Source organism: Anarrhichthys ocellatus, unplaced genomic scaffold (assembly GCF_004355925.1).
Source record: "Anarrhichthys ocellatus isolate YVR2014 unplaced genomic scaffold, GSC_Weel_1.0 scaffold7, whole genome shotgun sequence".
Lineage (NCBI taxonomy): Eukaryota > Metazoa > Chordata > Actinopteri > Perciformes > Anarhichadidae > Anarrhichthys > Anarrhichthys ocellatus.
Genome location: NW_022280037.1, coordinates 1,803,954 through 1,820,062, shown reverse-complemented (window position 1 = coordinate 1,820,062; position 16,109 = coordinate 1,803,954). Strand labels below are relative to the sequence as shown.

Below are 16,109 nucleotides of genomic sequence, written 5' to 3'. Positions count from 1 at the left end.
TTAATTAATTATAAATTAGTGGAGATTACAATTATACTGGAGCAGATTCAGAGGCTTCCAGACACGGACAGGAGGCAGAAAAGGTTATTTCAATCTCAAATGTCTCATAATTATGAGATAGTAACTCATATTTATGAGATAGTAACTCATTATTATGACTTACAGGATCTCTATTTTTTCTTCACAGTGGCGTAAATGGGCTTCCATAGTTGCCATTCTGATTTGACACCGTTATATTGTTTTTACTTTTGCCTGAGTTACAATTTTAACACAGTGCCACTCAGCAGTGAACGCTGTCCCGCCTCTGATGTCACAGCGCTGCGGACATGCGCTCTGATTGGCTAAAGCACTTCCGTGTTGATAACTCTTTGTGACCTAGATTACATTGAGCTCTTTTATGATTTTTCATCAGGAAGGTAAGCTTCTTCACAGTGCACTTAACATAATCCACTTCAATCCTCCGACACAGCATACAGGACTCATTTCCATTATATCAACACCACCTCTGTAGTTAAGATGATTTGATTCAGGTCCTTCAAACTATTATCTAATTTAGCACCAACGTGAAGCATAATTTTGCAGGAATCAAAAACCTTCTGGGCCATGTTGAAAGAAAATACTAGGCAGTCCTGTTGATCCTCAAGGAGAACGAGGCTCCTGTACTCACTGTACATGTCACAGGCCTAAACACTTGAGTGGCAGAAGGCTGCTATGGAGATAGCCTTGGGAGGAGATAATTAAAATAGTAGCACCTATGGGAGGTCCCACCTGTAGGGCTGCGAGGGAGTCGTTTCCAATGTAACAGCCCTCCAGGGAGCTCATCTGAAATTAATCAAATCCAGCATGAAGGCAGACTCGGTGGACCGAGGTGTAACGATATTGGCTGTTGATGTGCTCTACGTTTTTGTCACATCTCCCCTCTTTTCGCTCCACCACAGCGGCCATGCTTTTTGTTTCTTCTTAGGACGTAACAACTCTCCAGAGATAGGACTGCAGACACATCAGTGGCGTTTATCGCAGGTGCGACAGGGAGTGAGGGAGAGGGTAAGAGATGCAACAAAACGATGCCAGTCGTGATTTTGAGTTTGAGATACAGAAAAAAAAACTTTATTGATGTTCTGTATGCCTTCTTCCAAACTAAGCTATGGTGCACACTGATTTAAATGAGCAGGGATCACACCTCGACACACACCCTCACAGTTATTCCTTCCTTATGAGCGCATGTGAAAACATGTAGGACAGCAGTGGAAACCCAGGAGGAGCAAGACAATCACAACCACCTCCTGAATTTGACATTTAAGCGAGGTGACAATGGAGATGTGTAAAACGCTAGACGAGGACAAATGCTCAACTGCTCTATGGTTGTAGGTCCTAAATTTCATTTATCTAAATTGAGTCCCACAGGGAATTTTAAATATTGTGTGACATGTTTTTTAAACAGTTTCTGTTACCATCCATTCAAATTCTATATATAATATAGAACAAGGCCCGATTAGACTGGCCTCAAACCGTCTGACGCGCTTCATGAGTTTCCCAGTTTGCTAGATTCCTGGTGATTCGTATTTTATGTAACTACAGCTGAAGCTGACCACATGTCCACTCTGTTCTCTACTAAGGGTTACATAACGGTTTACTACTGTAACACTGACACAAGAACCACAACTTCTTTGAGGACAGAGTTCTTGTAAGGCTTCTTATTACACTTGATACCAAAAATAAAATCACAGACTGCTAATAAATAAAAAGAAATACAAATACATGGCAGATTTGTAAAATAATTCTGGTTAACATTGTGTTGTCCAAATGGAGAGGCGAATAAATAAATTCAGTGTTGATGCAGAGCTGTTAATACATTTAAACACTACTGTGTGTTATGGTACAGGCCATGAAATAAATGTAAACCTTCAGTATTTGAAGAAGCCAATACGCAACAAGGCACAACAACAGGCTAGATTCTTGAAGCTTCATTAGCTTTTCAAAAATATTAGTGTCTCTTGTGATTATAAAAGAGAACAAATTACAAAACAATGCAAAAAGAGAATTTGCAGCTGAATCCCAGTGTTTTGACTGTCGGTCCCACAGGGGCCAACATCTTCAACAGAGAAAGAGTTGGAGGCTGTTATCAACTGGGACTGTGTTTAAAAACAGCAGGAGTGAAAAATTACAGGTAATATTTTAGCTCTCAAATTAGTTTTGATTCACAATTGTTGACTTTCAAGTCTCTGGTGTCCGTTGTTTAAAATGAGAGACATACAGTACATTGCAATTCCATATTAAGTGCTGAGACACATGTTCTGAGAGTCTGAGGAAGAGCAGGTAATTGGGATTCAGCTGTAAAACTGTGCCGGCTTTATAAAACACAATAACAATGTGTTAAAGGGCAAGAGTGAGATTTTAGCTCCACAGTGTCACTTATTATTCTCCAAGCCACATATTTGTATACCAGCAATGTGGATTTTGCTATTAGCTGAATGTTAGCTTAACATTAAAGGAGGAGTCCAGCGATTAAGAGCTGTATTTATATGTACGTTTGGGGACTTTGGAGACACCACAGAATCATTTAAATCTGTGTAGCAGAGTTCAAAGATATAACTTTTAGTCCCTAGATTGGGTCAAACTTAAAAAAAAACTCAATGCTACATTTCCCATAATCAAACTTGATAGCATTTCTTAGATCATATCTGCCTTGCAATCACCTCACTCCTTAGTTTCTCAACGTGAGCTTTCTGTTTCAATTAGTGAATTCCAAATTGAGATAACCTTGATGACATCACTATGACATCATCAGGGTTATTTTGTCAGACTCGATGAAGCTCCTTCACGCTGAGCTGAATCGCACTGACCACGACGAGTCCACTGAGCTTGAAGTGTAAAATGGACGGAGTCCCCCTTTAAACGTTCTTAGTAACAATAACAATGAAACACTTTTTATGTCAGTAGTAATATTCTAGGAAGTTAACAACTTAACTGTTTTGGTCAGTGGCCAATAACACAATAAGTCCCAGATGTGCCCTTTAATATTGTAGTGATTTCTGATTAGTTAAAGGCCATTGACTGATGCTGGAAGCAATAAATAAACTATGTGTAGTCACACAGTTGTTATGTGTATAAATACAGACTGTACTGTAGGTCTGTCACTACTGTATCAACACATACTACAATCTTCACTTATTGAAAATACCTCTAAGGCAGAAGCAGGCACTAGATAATTTGACTGTGGCTTCTCAAGGGCTATCAAGCCTCCTGATATGTACCCTGACATTTTCATACAAATGTAAACATTTAATGATATTGCACTGAAGCAGCGTATTAACATGTTGAAAAATGTGTCAGTACACATACTTTTATACTCATAAAGTGCTTGGATGTAAAAAAAATATTTGAGCAGGAAAAACTTTCACCATTCCTTCATCAAATCTGAGAGAGTTTTGAGAACGTCCACAGGTGGGAGGCGCCACAGCCAAATGAAACCAGGGTTTAGTGTGTCAGCCATAGACGGGGCAACTCAAACGAGCTGCCCGAAGCAAAACGCAAATACAAAAAGGCAAAGGCTCTGTGTGTCGCTGTGTCGCTGTGATTTGGTTTCAGTATTTACGTCCAGAAAATGTCAAACAATCTTCCCGCGCTCTCTTGCCTGCAAAAAAAAAGAGAAAAACATACACAAAAGCACAAGTTAAAGCTTATTCATTTTCCATAATTCAAATAATATTCATTTATTTTCTATATTAAGAATTTCAGGAGGAAGTTACATATTATCAAGCTGTTTCATTGGTGGATGAGGTAAAGGGGCATTCTCTCATGAGACTATTTATCATATCCCACAGATGCAGTGCAGATAGACTCTCTCTCTCTCTCTCGCTCTCTCTTTCTCTCTCTCTTTCATCCATTTGCACTTCCCTCCATCGGTCCATTTACACATCTATTGATCTTCTCACCCTTCTTCCTGTCTCTCACACTGACCTTGTCGCTGCTGGTGGAGTGTGTTGGGTGTGTTTCTCCCGACTCCAGGCTCAGCACAGACAGGCCGGAGTCTATTAGTTCCTCTTTGAAAAGAAAACCAACACTAGATCAGTTATATGTCATCCGCATAGTAGAAATGTCAGGTCCATCGAAGCTAGTGCATACCTGTGTTTGTGTTGCTGATGTTGCACTTGGCAAGCTCTACAGGCTGCACAGAGCTCGGCTGTAGCGAGGCACAGACGTTTTCAGCAGAGGGGGAGCTGGGAGCGGTGGGGAGGGTGCTGTCTTCTTTAATACATTCAGTTTCAGAAGCCTGCTGCTGGGCAACAGGAGGAGCAGGCGGACCACCTCCCTGATCCTGAGGACTAACATCCTCCTGCTTGGCACTTTCCAGAGGCTGCTGTGGCCCCTGCACTTTGTGTTGGGTCTTTCTAGGTGAGGAGGCTTTTAAGGGCCTCGGGCAGGCAGAGTCCTGAGAGCCTGTGGTTTGCTTTGTGTGAGCCGCCTGGATGAGCGCCTCTGAGAAACGCACTTTCTTCTCCGAACCCTGAGGGGACGAGGCCTCTGCCTTCCCCTGAGTGGGGGCTGCTGTGGATCCACTCACTTCCTCAGATGTACTCAGGGAGTTTGGGTCGGGCGACAGCTTCAATTTCGAGTCCTCATCTTTCTGATCTTCCACCTCGGCATCTGTGAGGGCGTCGAGTTCCTCCAAAAACTCTTCTAACGTCGTGTCAGCAGACTAGAGGATGAGATCAGAACAACAAATCAATGTTGCAGTGACATTTATGAAGCAAGACCGTTTTACACTCACACAGGTTTGATACCTCACCTGTTCGTTCTCTCCGTCTTCATTTGCCTGCCATCTAAAAAAATAAATAAAATGAGTTTCATCAAAAGCTGTTCTGTAATTTAAAAAGTGTGTGTTGTTAATCTGTTATTCTTTTCATTACCATATGCAATGTACAGTAAGCCTCACAGAACGGCTAATTAAATAATTTGACAGCTTGGGAAATACGTTTACTGCTTTCTCGCCGAGTTAGATGAGAAGATCGATAACTTTCTTACTGTACAGTAAATATGAAGCTACAGCCAGCAGCCAATTAGCTTAGCTCATCATTAAAACAGGAAATTGGACGACATATATAGATTGGCTCCGTCCTGAGGTAACAAAATAGGGTGAAAAAAAGGAGATATATTTTAATTAGTGAGCTTTACAGGTGCTGTTTGCCCCTATTTCCAGTCTTTATGCTAAGTTAATCTCAGCGTCTCCTGGTTGTAGCTTCATATGTACCATACTGTGAGAATTGTGTCACTTAGTGGCCTGAGAGCTGCCGCTCACTACACTACAATTTATTCCCAGCTGTGTAATCAGCTCACCCTGCTAACAAGAGTCTGTGAGGACACACCTGCATGCTGTTTTGCACTGTCCCCTGACCCTTTCCCAGCTCCATCACTGAGACGCGTGGAGAGGAAATCACCTGGCACATTACACTTTCACACTAAAAGCCCATAATGCATCACTCCTGGGTCTGTGGCCTAGTGGCTTTTTGAGGTGACGCAATGCTTGTGTAACGACGCACACTGAAAGCCTCCTCACCACCCAGCACAGTAGCTTGTTTCACAACACAGGATGGCTGGAGGAGGAAAAACAAATCCAATGCCGTGAGACACAAAACGAAGCCTTCTGGGTTAATTAGTCAGCTGCTGGAAAACAACAACAGCCTTCCCCACAATCGTTTCACTTATTTCACTCGTCATAGTATGTCTTCCAGTAACACTCAATTGAGGCTGTGGGGAGAGTGTGCCCCGGTTGAGTCAACTATAACATCAGGTTTGTAGATGATGTTTAGCTGCTACTGACCTCCTGGCTCTCCCAGTCAGACGATCTATGCCTTTTGCTTTACTGCTCATCACTAGCACGTCTTTAGCTCCCTTGTCTTTGCCTCGCTTCTCATGACCTAGGACAGAAGAATACCAAAGGTTGAGTCACAACTAAATTACATTTTACATAAAAAGACAGTTCTCATTTCTGCAGAAGCAACAGTACATCTTTTACTGTTTACTCGCCGTGTGTGCTTAAATGTCTTTAAATATTAGGAAACAACAACAATACTAAACGAATAAAATAATTATATTGAAGTGTGGGATATCGCACCTGCTCGGGACGATCCTCTTCTAGCATTTCGTCCACCTGAAATAGAAAGAAACTGATTCAATAAAAAGGAAAAAAGGACTCAGATGATGGAAACATCATGTTATCATCATACTGTGACGTGAGCGGTCCTCTTCCTCATCTTCTCAGTTTGCGCTTCGTGAATTTCTCACCTCTGTTGGAGGGCCCCCAGTCTCTGTCAGCGAGGGATTTGTCTGAAAACCTAAAAGCGGAGGTTCAGTTAAGACAGAAACACAAACCAATGCAAGCTCATGTCTCATAACCGCTTTTTGTTGAGGGGGCATAACGGCCCATCTCCACCCCATCAACAGGCTCTTCTCACATTCAAGTATCATTATTGTACATCTGTTATGTAAATTTGAGATTTTGCAGAATCGGTGAGTGGTTTATTTTTGCTGCATGAGTCACACTCCTGCATTACGCATCCAGTGAAGCCATCGACATTATTGATTCAAAAACACACTTCCTCTTCTATTCTTACCCGAGGGCCTTGTTGAAGCCTCGCCAAATAAGGCAAGGTATTCCATCCCTTATCCCAAGTTAAAAATAGCCGCTCCTCTTTTGTCTATTTACATTTTGAAGCTTCCTTAATAAACAGCACATTCATTCACTCTGCGACTCTTTGTACCACAGCCTGGTTTGTTTGAAATCCAACAAACACTTACAATGACTGGGCTGTATCTCATTCCTCCTGTAATCAAACTCAATCCTCACAGTGAGAGAACACACAACCAGATATGCTTACACACTGTTACATAACTGGTCATACAGGGGTACAAGGATACAGGGATACGTGCCTGAAAGGTCATTATTTTACATAATAATTGAGCAATGTCTTGTGACTTCACGAGATCTAGACTCGTGAGCACCTCACCTAATGGATCCTTCCACTGAATAATCTAAATAGAAAGACACCAGATGTTCTTCAAGGTTAGTTTGTTATCTACATCTGCACTAACAGTGAATGAAGCTTCTCACGAACTTCGGAAGTAAAAGAAGAGGAGACAAGCATTGATTCTTAAAATAGCTGCTAGGCAGGGCAGGGGATTTAGCCTGATATCAACTTGTTACACTTTGTTTTCATCTTCAGCCTGGCATTGACTCCACTTTAATTGATTTTTATGTGAGGAGGGGGGAGTGGGTCAATTTTTCCGAATCAATCACTTTAAGACGACAGGTGACAGGTGTGCCGGTGTGAGTGGAGCTTATGCTAAGGTAAGCTAGCTAGCTGCTGGCATACAGACATCAGAGTGGCATCAATCTTCTCATGAAGTCTCAGCAAGACGATGTATTATTAAATTACACGATGTAAGTAAAGCAATGAAGAAGCATCTTGTTTCATAACTAAGGGGATTGAAGACTAGAGGACAGAGACGTAGATTTCCAACACCTAGACTGGAAAGATAACACCCTAATCTGTGTCCAGTCAACATTTCCTGGAATTGAATTCTCCATTATAAAAATAGAGGGAGCCAATTAAATATCACCCGGAGGGACAGCTGTAAGAAATCAGCAGAGGTGCCTTGGGAAGTGTGAGTGCTAAGAAGTCTTACATGTTGTCAGATTTGTCCACGTCCCACGCCCGTTTCCACTGGCCCTTGGCGTTTTTGTGGCGTGCCACTCTCTCCCTGTCGATCTGCTGGCGCTCTTTCTTCCACCGCACGTACTCCTCCTGCTCCTCTTTCGACGTGGGGATGTTGAGGTCTGTGCTGGCCTGCAGGCTCTCCGGCTCCTTTAGCAGACACAAAACAGTTGCATTTGAAATATGTAATACATCCGAAGCTTCACTCCACACACTAATCGGAGCAGTAAACGTCAAGCATGGCTGCTCATGAAACAGCTTCTCATCTCTAAACAACAGTAGGGTTCAAAAGAAAAGGAACAAACAAGGATATTATTTTCATGGGTTCCACTTTACTGTAAATGCCGAGTGCTGCATCACTGTAAACACTGACGGTGTCGGTTAATTCCAGTCGGCTCCCATTTAAATACAAAGAGCTCCTTGTTTGTCTACCATGACGATTGGAAGGTAACGCAATCAAATTCTTTGAGATAATATTCCAGTAAAAGGGTGTCCAGTAAACGCAATTAGATCCCCTTCCTCCTTTCCCCTCTTAACCTGTTTATTGATTACTGCCACGAGAGCAGAAAGGATTGCTTGCTGATACTAAAGAGTGATGTGATGCAGGCTCTTTAACACATCAAAGGGACAAAGGCTGGGTGCTCTTGTTACAAAGCCCTGGAGCAAACCAGGACTACAAACACGGCTGTGCTCTGATGGAAACCACATACAAGACCAGCAGTCCTGAGAGAGAAAGCGCTTATGAGTGTCTGTTTTTTGATGTTGCTGTCTGGTGGAAAAAAAATCAAATTGTGTGAGAAAATGGGAAAAACAATCAGCATTTTACGACAGAGAGAGAGAGAGAAAGAGAGAGAAATGGCACATGATGGGTGTTTTCGCCTCAGGTGTGGACCAATCACAGCCAAGTAAACATGTTGCCTTCATGTGTACATTTATTGGAGAACATGGCATCTGTGCTCATCCCCCTGTCCCCCCCTGTCCCCAGGAGAACGTCAGTGTCCACAAGGGAGGCCGCTTCCAGCATGTTCCAACAGGCCGTCTCCTGATGACACCACAGCCGCCCTGCTAATTAGCACTTTTCAATTTCTCGCCGCCCTGAGGCCTCGCTGGGAGGTTGTCAGGGGCCAAGGCAGGTAGAGGAGCACAGGGAGTCTGGCCAGTGCTGAGAGAGAGAGCAGGACTCGGGCTCAGACACGTGCATGAAAATTAGATAGATTGCTACATGGTGACTAAGAACGATCCTGCTCATATATTCTTTGTTTCCTCCAAAGCTGCACTGGTTTAGGCCTGAAAATACCAGAAGAGGTTTCCTGTACATTTGTTAAACAAAGCAGCTAACAAATCCAACGGCTGTGTGACCTTTACCCCTTACACAACACCCAAAAAAAACCCTCAACGCATTGTATTCCCTTGAGCTGCAGCTGCAAAGCCAGCAAGGTACAGACAGGCAGAGAGGCATGAACAGCATCACTTGTTGTGCCTTTGAAGCCCACCCTTCCTATTTAGCCTGTTTGTCGCAGGCAGGATCTGCGCGACAGCTGTGAGCTACTCCAGCAACATTAACACGTGAGCCGGCGGGAGCCAGATGGGGACGAGCGTGTTGTGCCTTGTCTGCGTGTGAGCGTTTGTGATGAGAAGCGTGTATTTGCATCCCAGTGTGTTTCGTGCGCTCACATAGTGGCGCTGTCATGTGGAAACCTTGTATTCTACATTTGTTTTCATCTAGAGATACAACCCTTTGAGATGGGTATACGTATTAGAGATGGTGACAATATGCATGTTAATATGTTGTGTGTGTGCTTATGTCAACTGAGGCATTGTGGTACCTGGCATTGCTCTGAAAGCCTGTGCTGGTCCTCGGTGTGCTGCTGCCCTTGTTTAACCCCGTCCTGTCACAGAGGAGAGACAAGACATAAAAGGAAGATCAACACATCGACAATGAAGATGACACAGCAACTTGTTGTCAGCCAATTAAACATGGTTAAAAAGAGGCACATTACTTCCGCCTTAAACTTTGAAAACAAATCAAGCGAGAGCACAGACGGAGGATTTAGGGGCCTACACTGCCCCCAAGTGGACTAACGGTCCTACAGCTTCATTTGGCACTTGTGGGTCAGTTTTAAATGTCCGCTCTGCAATGAGGTCACCAAGCAGAGCGCAGTTGGTGGTTGAATTTCATTTTGGTTTGGAAAATGAAATTCATCCTATTGCAGGTAGAGAATTGTGTGGATTTTGTTTTTTTGAGTGTACTTCTGCGAAGATGCACTCCGGTGTTCACAGTCGATGAGTCATGTTGCCGTTAACAGCAACATTTGAACAGTGTCGAGGTGGGAGCAACAATAAACACTGGACAGAGTGGTCTAGTGCACCTGCAGACAATGACGCCCACATGCACTCTCCTGCACCCAAACGCTGCCTGGCTTATACACCAACACAAAAGACCCCCGTCTACCTTATTTCTTCTCTTCTTTCTCCTCTCACTCCTTCTTCCTCTCCCTCTCTGACCCTTTCCTGGCACCTCGCCAGGCCCGTCTCTTTGGCAGCATAATGAGCCTTTTCACAGTGAGAAGGCAGTCGAATGTTAATTAGATCAAATCGGTCCTTTCAGGATGGTGGGAATGGGGAAACAATTGTGCCAGAGGAGAGCAGACCACTTAAGGTTCCAGAGAGGAGAAATGGTGGCTGGAAACAGACGGTGGGCTGCCAATGAGTCTCTCCCTTTCTCTCCCCCCCGCCCCCTTTTTTCCCCTCACTCCCTCCCTCTGCATTTCCTTTCTCATGAGTGTGAACTGACAGTTTTGTCTTGAGGGACCTCCAGGCATTACAATCTGCCTGGGACTCTGCCAAATAACCACACCCATCTCGCAGTCATTATTTATCTACACACACACACATGCTCATTAGAAAATATGTCAGAGGCCATATATATGTGCAGCTTAACATGGATCTTTTCCAAACAAACATTTTCTCCTCCCATCAACACCCTTTTGCAGCTCTCATTATGTAAATGTGATATTATGTAAACAGGGACCACGTGGAAACCAGTTCTCTGGGACTCACAGATGACTGGTGTGCTGTAGTGCTGGCCCCTCCCACCTCTGTGTTTACAGTGGTGAGGATCAGCTGTCTGTGCTATGCATTAACTCACTGATTGAGCAGCCTGTGTGTGTGTGTGTGTGTGTGTGTGTGTGTGTGTGTGTGTGTGTGTCAGAGCAGCTGTTCTGCATACCCGGGGGGGGGGGGGTTCAATGACAGTGTGGCATTTCACAGCCTGGCCGGGGGTGCTGCATGTGCACAAGTCTCTGCCTATCTGCGGTAAATATGGAATCTGAGACCGACAGTATATAGTGAAGCTATTGATGTTAAACATGCCATCTCTGATCTCACGCTACCAATAACAAGAGCTATGAAAGCATCGATCTATCTTGCACGGCCCTAGAGGGACTCTGTGAACTTAACAGGCCAAAAGGAATCTAAACCCAAAAGATTGAGTGAGTTTTCCTTTGCTAAAAAAATAGCAAAGCCACTTCAGAGGGAGAAAAGAAGAGAAATATCTATCAGATCTGAGTGGATTAACCTAAAAAAGTAGGAGGCGGCCTCCAGGCCTTTTGAAGGTTTGTTTCTACAGCACATCTACCAACAGCTCTATTAGTAGCCCCCCTCCGTTCTTGCCACACCAGTCAGTCACAGCCCCAGTTCACCTCCTGTCCACAGACCATTGTGCTCCATCACTGGAGGGGAGTGGCCAGCCCACATGTCTGACATCTATGTAAAACACGTCGGTGCAGCACGAGAACGAACAAAGGGGGGTCAGGGAGTGGAAACAGGCAGGGGGGTGCATGCAAGGTTTTAAATGCTGAAGCGTACGATCACTGGAATGCTCACAGTGTCCGATTCAGACCTGTTCTGCTGCGTCTCTATTGGTCGTGTGAGGCGGCTGATTCCCCCTCCCAGCTGACTCCACACGCCTCGCCTGTCCGTCATCTGTAGGGCTCTTGATGTCCGAAGGGCCTGGCCTCCTCTCTGGCCTCTCACTCACCACCCTCTTACCCTGGAGAAACAAGTACTCATATTAGGGTGTCATATCTGTAGCAACAGAGACAAACCTGCTCATGTCCAAAACATGCACAAAGATTAGTAATTTCAGGGTTCAAATTTCTAATTTGTAATACAATCAGAGCACAAATCAGAACATTTACCCCTCACACAGCTGCACATTTTTAGCCATACTAGTCTGCCGGTTGGACCAACAAACCGACACACAACTATCCCAAAAACTACTGGATGCATTGCATTAACTGTTGTACAGATATCCACGGAATGTATCATAATGACTTTGGGGATCCCCAATTCTTTGGTTTATACCTTCCCATCAGCCTCTTTTTTTATTTTTATTTTATTATACTATATTAATCCCGGTAAGGGGGAAATTTGTCTCTGCATTTGACCCATCCCGGTATATAGGGAGCAGTGGGCTGCCCATGACAGGCGCCCGGGGAGCCTTTAGGGGTTCAGTGTCTTGCTCAGGGACACTTCGACACGTCCCAGCCAAGGATCGAACCATCGACCTTGCAGTTACCAGACAACCTGATAACACACTACATTAAATAGGTAAAATGAACATGATAACACACCACACTAGGTTTATTGTGAGCATATTAGCATGCTAATGCTAGCGTTTAGATCAAAGCAAAGCAAAGTTGAAAAAAAGCACCTACTGAGCAGCGTTAAAAGCTCTGACTCCATGGATCTGATATATATGTAGGTCATATAATATAACAATCATAACATGTGTAATTCCTGAATGAGGAATTGCTTTTGTGTTATTCCTTCATGTATTACAGGTAAACCTCAGGGGGTCTTGGGGTTTCCTATATTTGTTCTTGTCGCTTTAAGTGGAAATTGGGACTGCAGTGTATTTACCTTTTTTCCAGCCATGGTGACCGTTAGCTGCTTCCTGTGGCCTCGGCCAGCCCCCTGCAGAGGGCCTCCCCCCCCCTTGTCGGGCCCGGCCTCCTGCTGTCCTTTCCCAGCCGGTGAACCACCGCTGAATGGCTTCGTCACCACCACGCGACTATCCTGCTCCAGACCAAAGACACAAACATATTCTAAAAATATTTTGAGGCTTCTTATCCACAGAAAAAAAGTAATAATAGCAGTGCTTCGACGCGTGAGCTTTTCAAGAATTATTGAGAAACTCACACTGGTGGACTTGCTGATTGTGATGGTAAGATCCTCAGCTTTGCCCTTGTGGCTCTGTAGCGCCATTCCTTCCTCTTCTGCCCTCTTCCTGTCCTCCTCCACCTCCTAAATACAACGCAATGAAAACAACAGAATAATCAGGAAGCGCTCTCACAGAAAAGACACGAGCCCCAGACAGCCTCTCTGCTTGCAAGCACCTGCCCATACCTTGTGCCTCTTCATGAGCGCTTCATTCTTCCTGCGGAGAGCCTCGATCTTCTTGTCCAGCTGCTGGTCCCGCTCATGATCCCTCTTGGGCATCATCTCACTGGGGGTCTGGAACGAGACACATCAGATCAGTAACCTCACATTTAAAAATTAAGGCCTTGTGTGCAAAATGTGTCTAGGTGTGTGTGTGTGGGTAACACTTCCTTTCATTAAAATCCCTCTTTAACATACTGTGCCAACTGCGAACATGAAAGAAATGTGCACAAATATTCAAAAGAGGCCGGAATAGGATATTAGAGTGATAATGGGGAGGCGTCAACCATGCCCAACACAGAGATCTCAGTTCAGCCTGCAGCAGCTTCCTGTTCCCTCTCCAACCTGCTATGTGTAGTCTCTCTGGATCTGTGTGGTTCATTCACCTGACTGACTGTGAATGGTGACGGAGGAACTCCCCTCTGCAGCGTGAGGTTCACGAGAGTATACCGCCCCCTTTAAAGACCAAGATCACTGGAGGTTCAGGTCAGCTGTATGACAAGTCAGAGACGCAATGAAAGAAGAAGCTGCATTAACACCACCGTACTGCACAACCTGTTTTAAAGGGATAGCACCATATTTTGGGGAATTTAACTCATTCACTTGCTTGAATTTGTGCCAGCTGCGGCCTGTAGCTTCACATTTAACGCACAGTCATGAAAGTGGTGTCGACCTTCTCAAAAGATTCTTAGCTAGAAAGGACATTAGAAAATGTTGAACTGGTCCTTTAAATTGGTGCACCAGGGTGTATGAAAAGTCAGCATTAAGACTGGTGACAAGGCAGCTCCTCCCTCATATAAAATGCAACATATTGTTTCACAGACACCGAAATGTAACTTCCAACAGATGATAGGCTGCGATAGACAAATGTGTGTCAACCTTTTTGAAAAGGTGGGATCAGAGTTATGAGTTTGATGGTTGCATTTTGCTAGCCAGCATTTATTTTCATATTGTACACAAAGTTTCATTCAGCCCACAAACAGCAGCACTCTGTGAATACTCAATGAACGACAATCATTGTGAAAAACAAAGGAAAAAAAGGAACTCTTCGACTCAAACAGCTAAAACAAGTGTTTCCCACTTTGAATCAATCACTGACTGCTGTTAATCAGAGCTGAGGACAAGTGACAATGGAAAAGTTGCCTCCGCTGCTTGTTGAAACTGTGAAAACACATAATTCCTTTTGAAGTACCCCATTCTCCCAACTCTGTAGAAATTATTCGCAAGGGTCAGACCGTCGAGGCTGCTCTCTGTGGTAATAGCACAGAACGATGAATCACTGCGAGCGCACGAGAGACCGAAGCGCACAAAGGCCATCACATAGTGAAATAACAAAAGCTACACATCCTGAATGCAGTGTGTCAAACCTGCAAAGACACGGTGAGCGTGAGCAAAAGTTGGGACTCACTCAGAGAAGCGGCTGGAAAGTGGTTACCTCACGGCTTCTAGTTGTCAGGGTATCCAAACACAACAGACCATGAGGACATACCACCAAGAATAGGCGCAAGGGAGAGACGCTGCCCAACCAGAGTCTCTGCGAGGCCAATGGCGGAGACCGAAGTAAACACCGGCCACCACAAAGTGGGGAGACTCTGTTGTGGGGACGGTACCCCTCCTGGGATCGGCCCAGTGAGTTCTGTGATGTGTGCAGCATCAATACACAACCACAAAACACACAGAGACGTTGTGGGTCTGCCAGCGGACGGCACCCATGCCTGGACAGGCAGGCGAAAGGGGAGAGGCAGGGAGGGGGTTGGGGGGGGACCCTGCAGAGAGAAAGCTGCCAAGGCTTCCTCGCTGCCCAGCGTTCCTGCCACCTACAGGAGCTCCAACAGGGGAGAGGAAGAGCATAACTGAAACGCTGCATGTAGCCACAGCTAAATCTGCGACAGAGCAGAGGAGGAAGAGGGGGGAACCTAACACCAGAGAGAGAGAGAGAGAGAGAGGTGTGTGGGAGGAGAAGGGAGAGGGAAAGGAGAGAGAAGGCACTCACGGGTCTTTCCATGTCAGCGGTGAGAGCTGGGCTGGGTCCAGACGCGAGGCAGCCGAGGCGGCAGAGAGGGCTGCCTGGAGTCGACGATCATGCCTCGATTACAATGAGCCAAGTTGGGCAAGCAGCCAAGACGTCTAACAAACACACAGAGCTCCCCTGTTAACGGATTTCACAGCACCCATCCGCTTGTCCTCTCCCCCCCTATCTCTCTCTCTCTCTCTCTCTCTCTCCAACCCTCCCACCCTCCTGCACATATGCTCTCCCACTCCCTCACTCTAAAGCACTTGCTCTTTCCCCTCCTCACTTATCCTCTGCTCAAAGCATGCTAGTTATATCCCGTCCCACTCCCCACCATCTTTAAGAATATTGGCGCTATTGCCCAATTGACACTGTAATATATTTTTTTACTGCGTATATATTTATATGTGGCATCTCATGCTTAGCAGCCACAGCAAATCTATACTGTTACTCATACTTTTTTCTTTTACATGTTAAAATGCTAGTGGCAATAAAATAATAGTTTTATAATATCCATAATCTGATTATTTAGTAATTATTTATTTCTTTCTTCTCTAAAGCTAGGGGCGTATATATAAGGCCTTCAGGTTTGGTAAATGACTTTGGGTCTGTATTTGTGCTGACAATTTGTGGTATATGAACGTTTATGATTTCCATCAAATATATAGAAATCCAATATTTTTTGTTTGTTTTTCTAAGAATGTTTATATGTAATCATGCTGCGTGTGTTTTCTGTGTGGGAGCTTTCACACATATTTTCTGTTATTTTCTGTTATATCCTTGTGACGCGACCACGCGAGAATTGATCTAAAAGTTTGACAAGCGTCTTTTTTTAATTCACATTAAAACGAATGCTCTATGAATTTCAACATCATAAATGAGATCCAATTGTTCCCACTGTGGTTTCATTACATTACAGTCATTTAGCAGACGCTTTTATC

General features: G+C 44.5%; 1 protein-coding gene across 5 annotated transcripts; it reads right to left on the bottom strand.

Annotated features, from left to right (window-relative positions):
- Nucleotides 1–1,666: 1,666 nt before the first annotated feature.
- ccdc9b (coiled-coil domain containing 9B) lies at nt 1,667–15,410 on the bottom strand. Of its 5 annotated transcripts, none has more exons than XM_031847856.1 (14): nt 15,151–15,409; nt 13,125–13,232; nt 12,918–13,022; nt 12,639–12,794; nt 11,617–11,766; nt 9,542–9,604; nt 7,687–7,865; nt 6,286–6,335; nt 6,116–6,151; nt 5,822–5,918; nt 4,790–4,823; nt 4,126–4,699; nt 3,961–4,043; nt 1,667–3,634 (listed from the first exon to the last, which is right to left on the bottom strand). In XM_031847856.1, the coding sequence occupies exons 1-14, from the start codon at nt 15,160–15,162 to the stop codon at nt 3,608–3,610; spliced, it is 1,674 nt and encodes a 557-aa protein (XP_031703716.1). In that variant the 5' UTR covers nt 15,163–15,409; the 3' UTR covers nt 1,667–3,607. The 5 variants fall into 5 exon arrangements, with proteins under 5 accessions (XP_031703716.1, XP_031703714.1, XP_031703713.1 ...); XM_031847854.1 differs by lacking the exon at nt 1,667–3,634 and adding an exon at nt 13,544–13,648 and having other exon boundaries at nt 3,649–4,043; nt 15,151–15,410; XM_031847853.1 differs by lacking the exons at nt 1,667–3,634; nt 15,151–15,409 and adding exons at nt 13,544–13,648; nt 14,566–15,062 and having other exon boundaries at nt 3,649–4,043.
- Between the last annotated feature and the right edge of the window lie 699 nt (nt 15,411–16,109).

Bases quoted from the DNA above. Each gene is read 5' to 3' on its own strand.
- ccdc9b (XM_031847852.1), bottom strand. The intron at 12,795-12,917 runs GTGAGTTTCTCA...GGTCTGGAGCAG, and splicing joins CAATCAGCAAGTCCACCAGT to GATAGTCGCGTGGTGGTGAC. The intron at 4,700-4,789 runs GTGAGGTATCAA...CTCATCCTCTAG, and splicing joins AAGACGGAGAGAACGAACAG to TCTGCTGACACGACGTTAGA.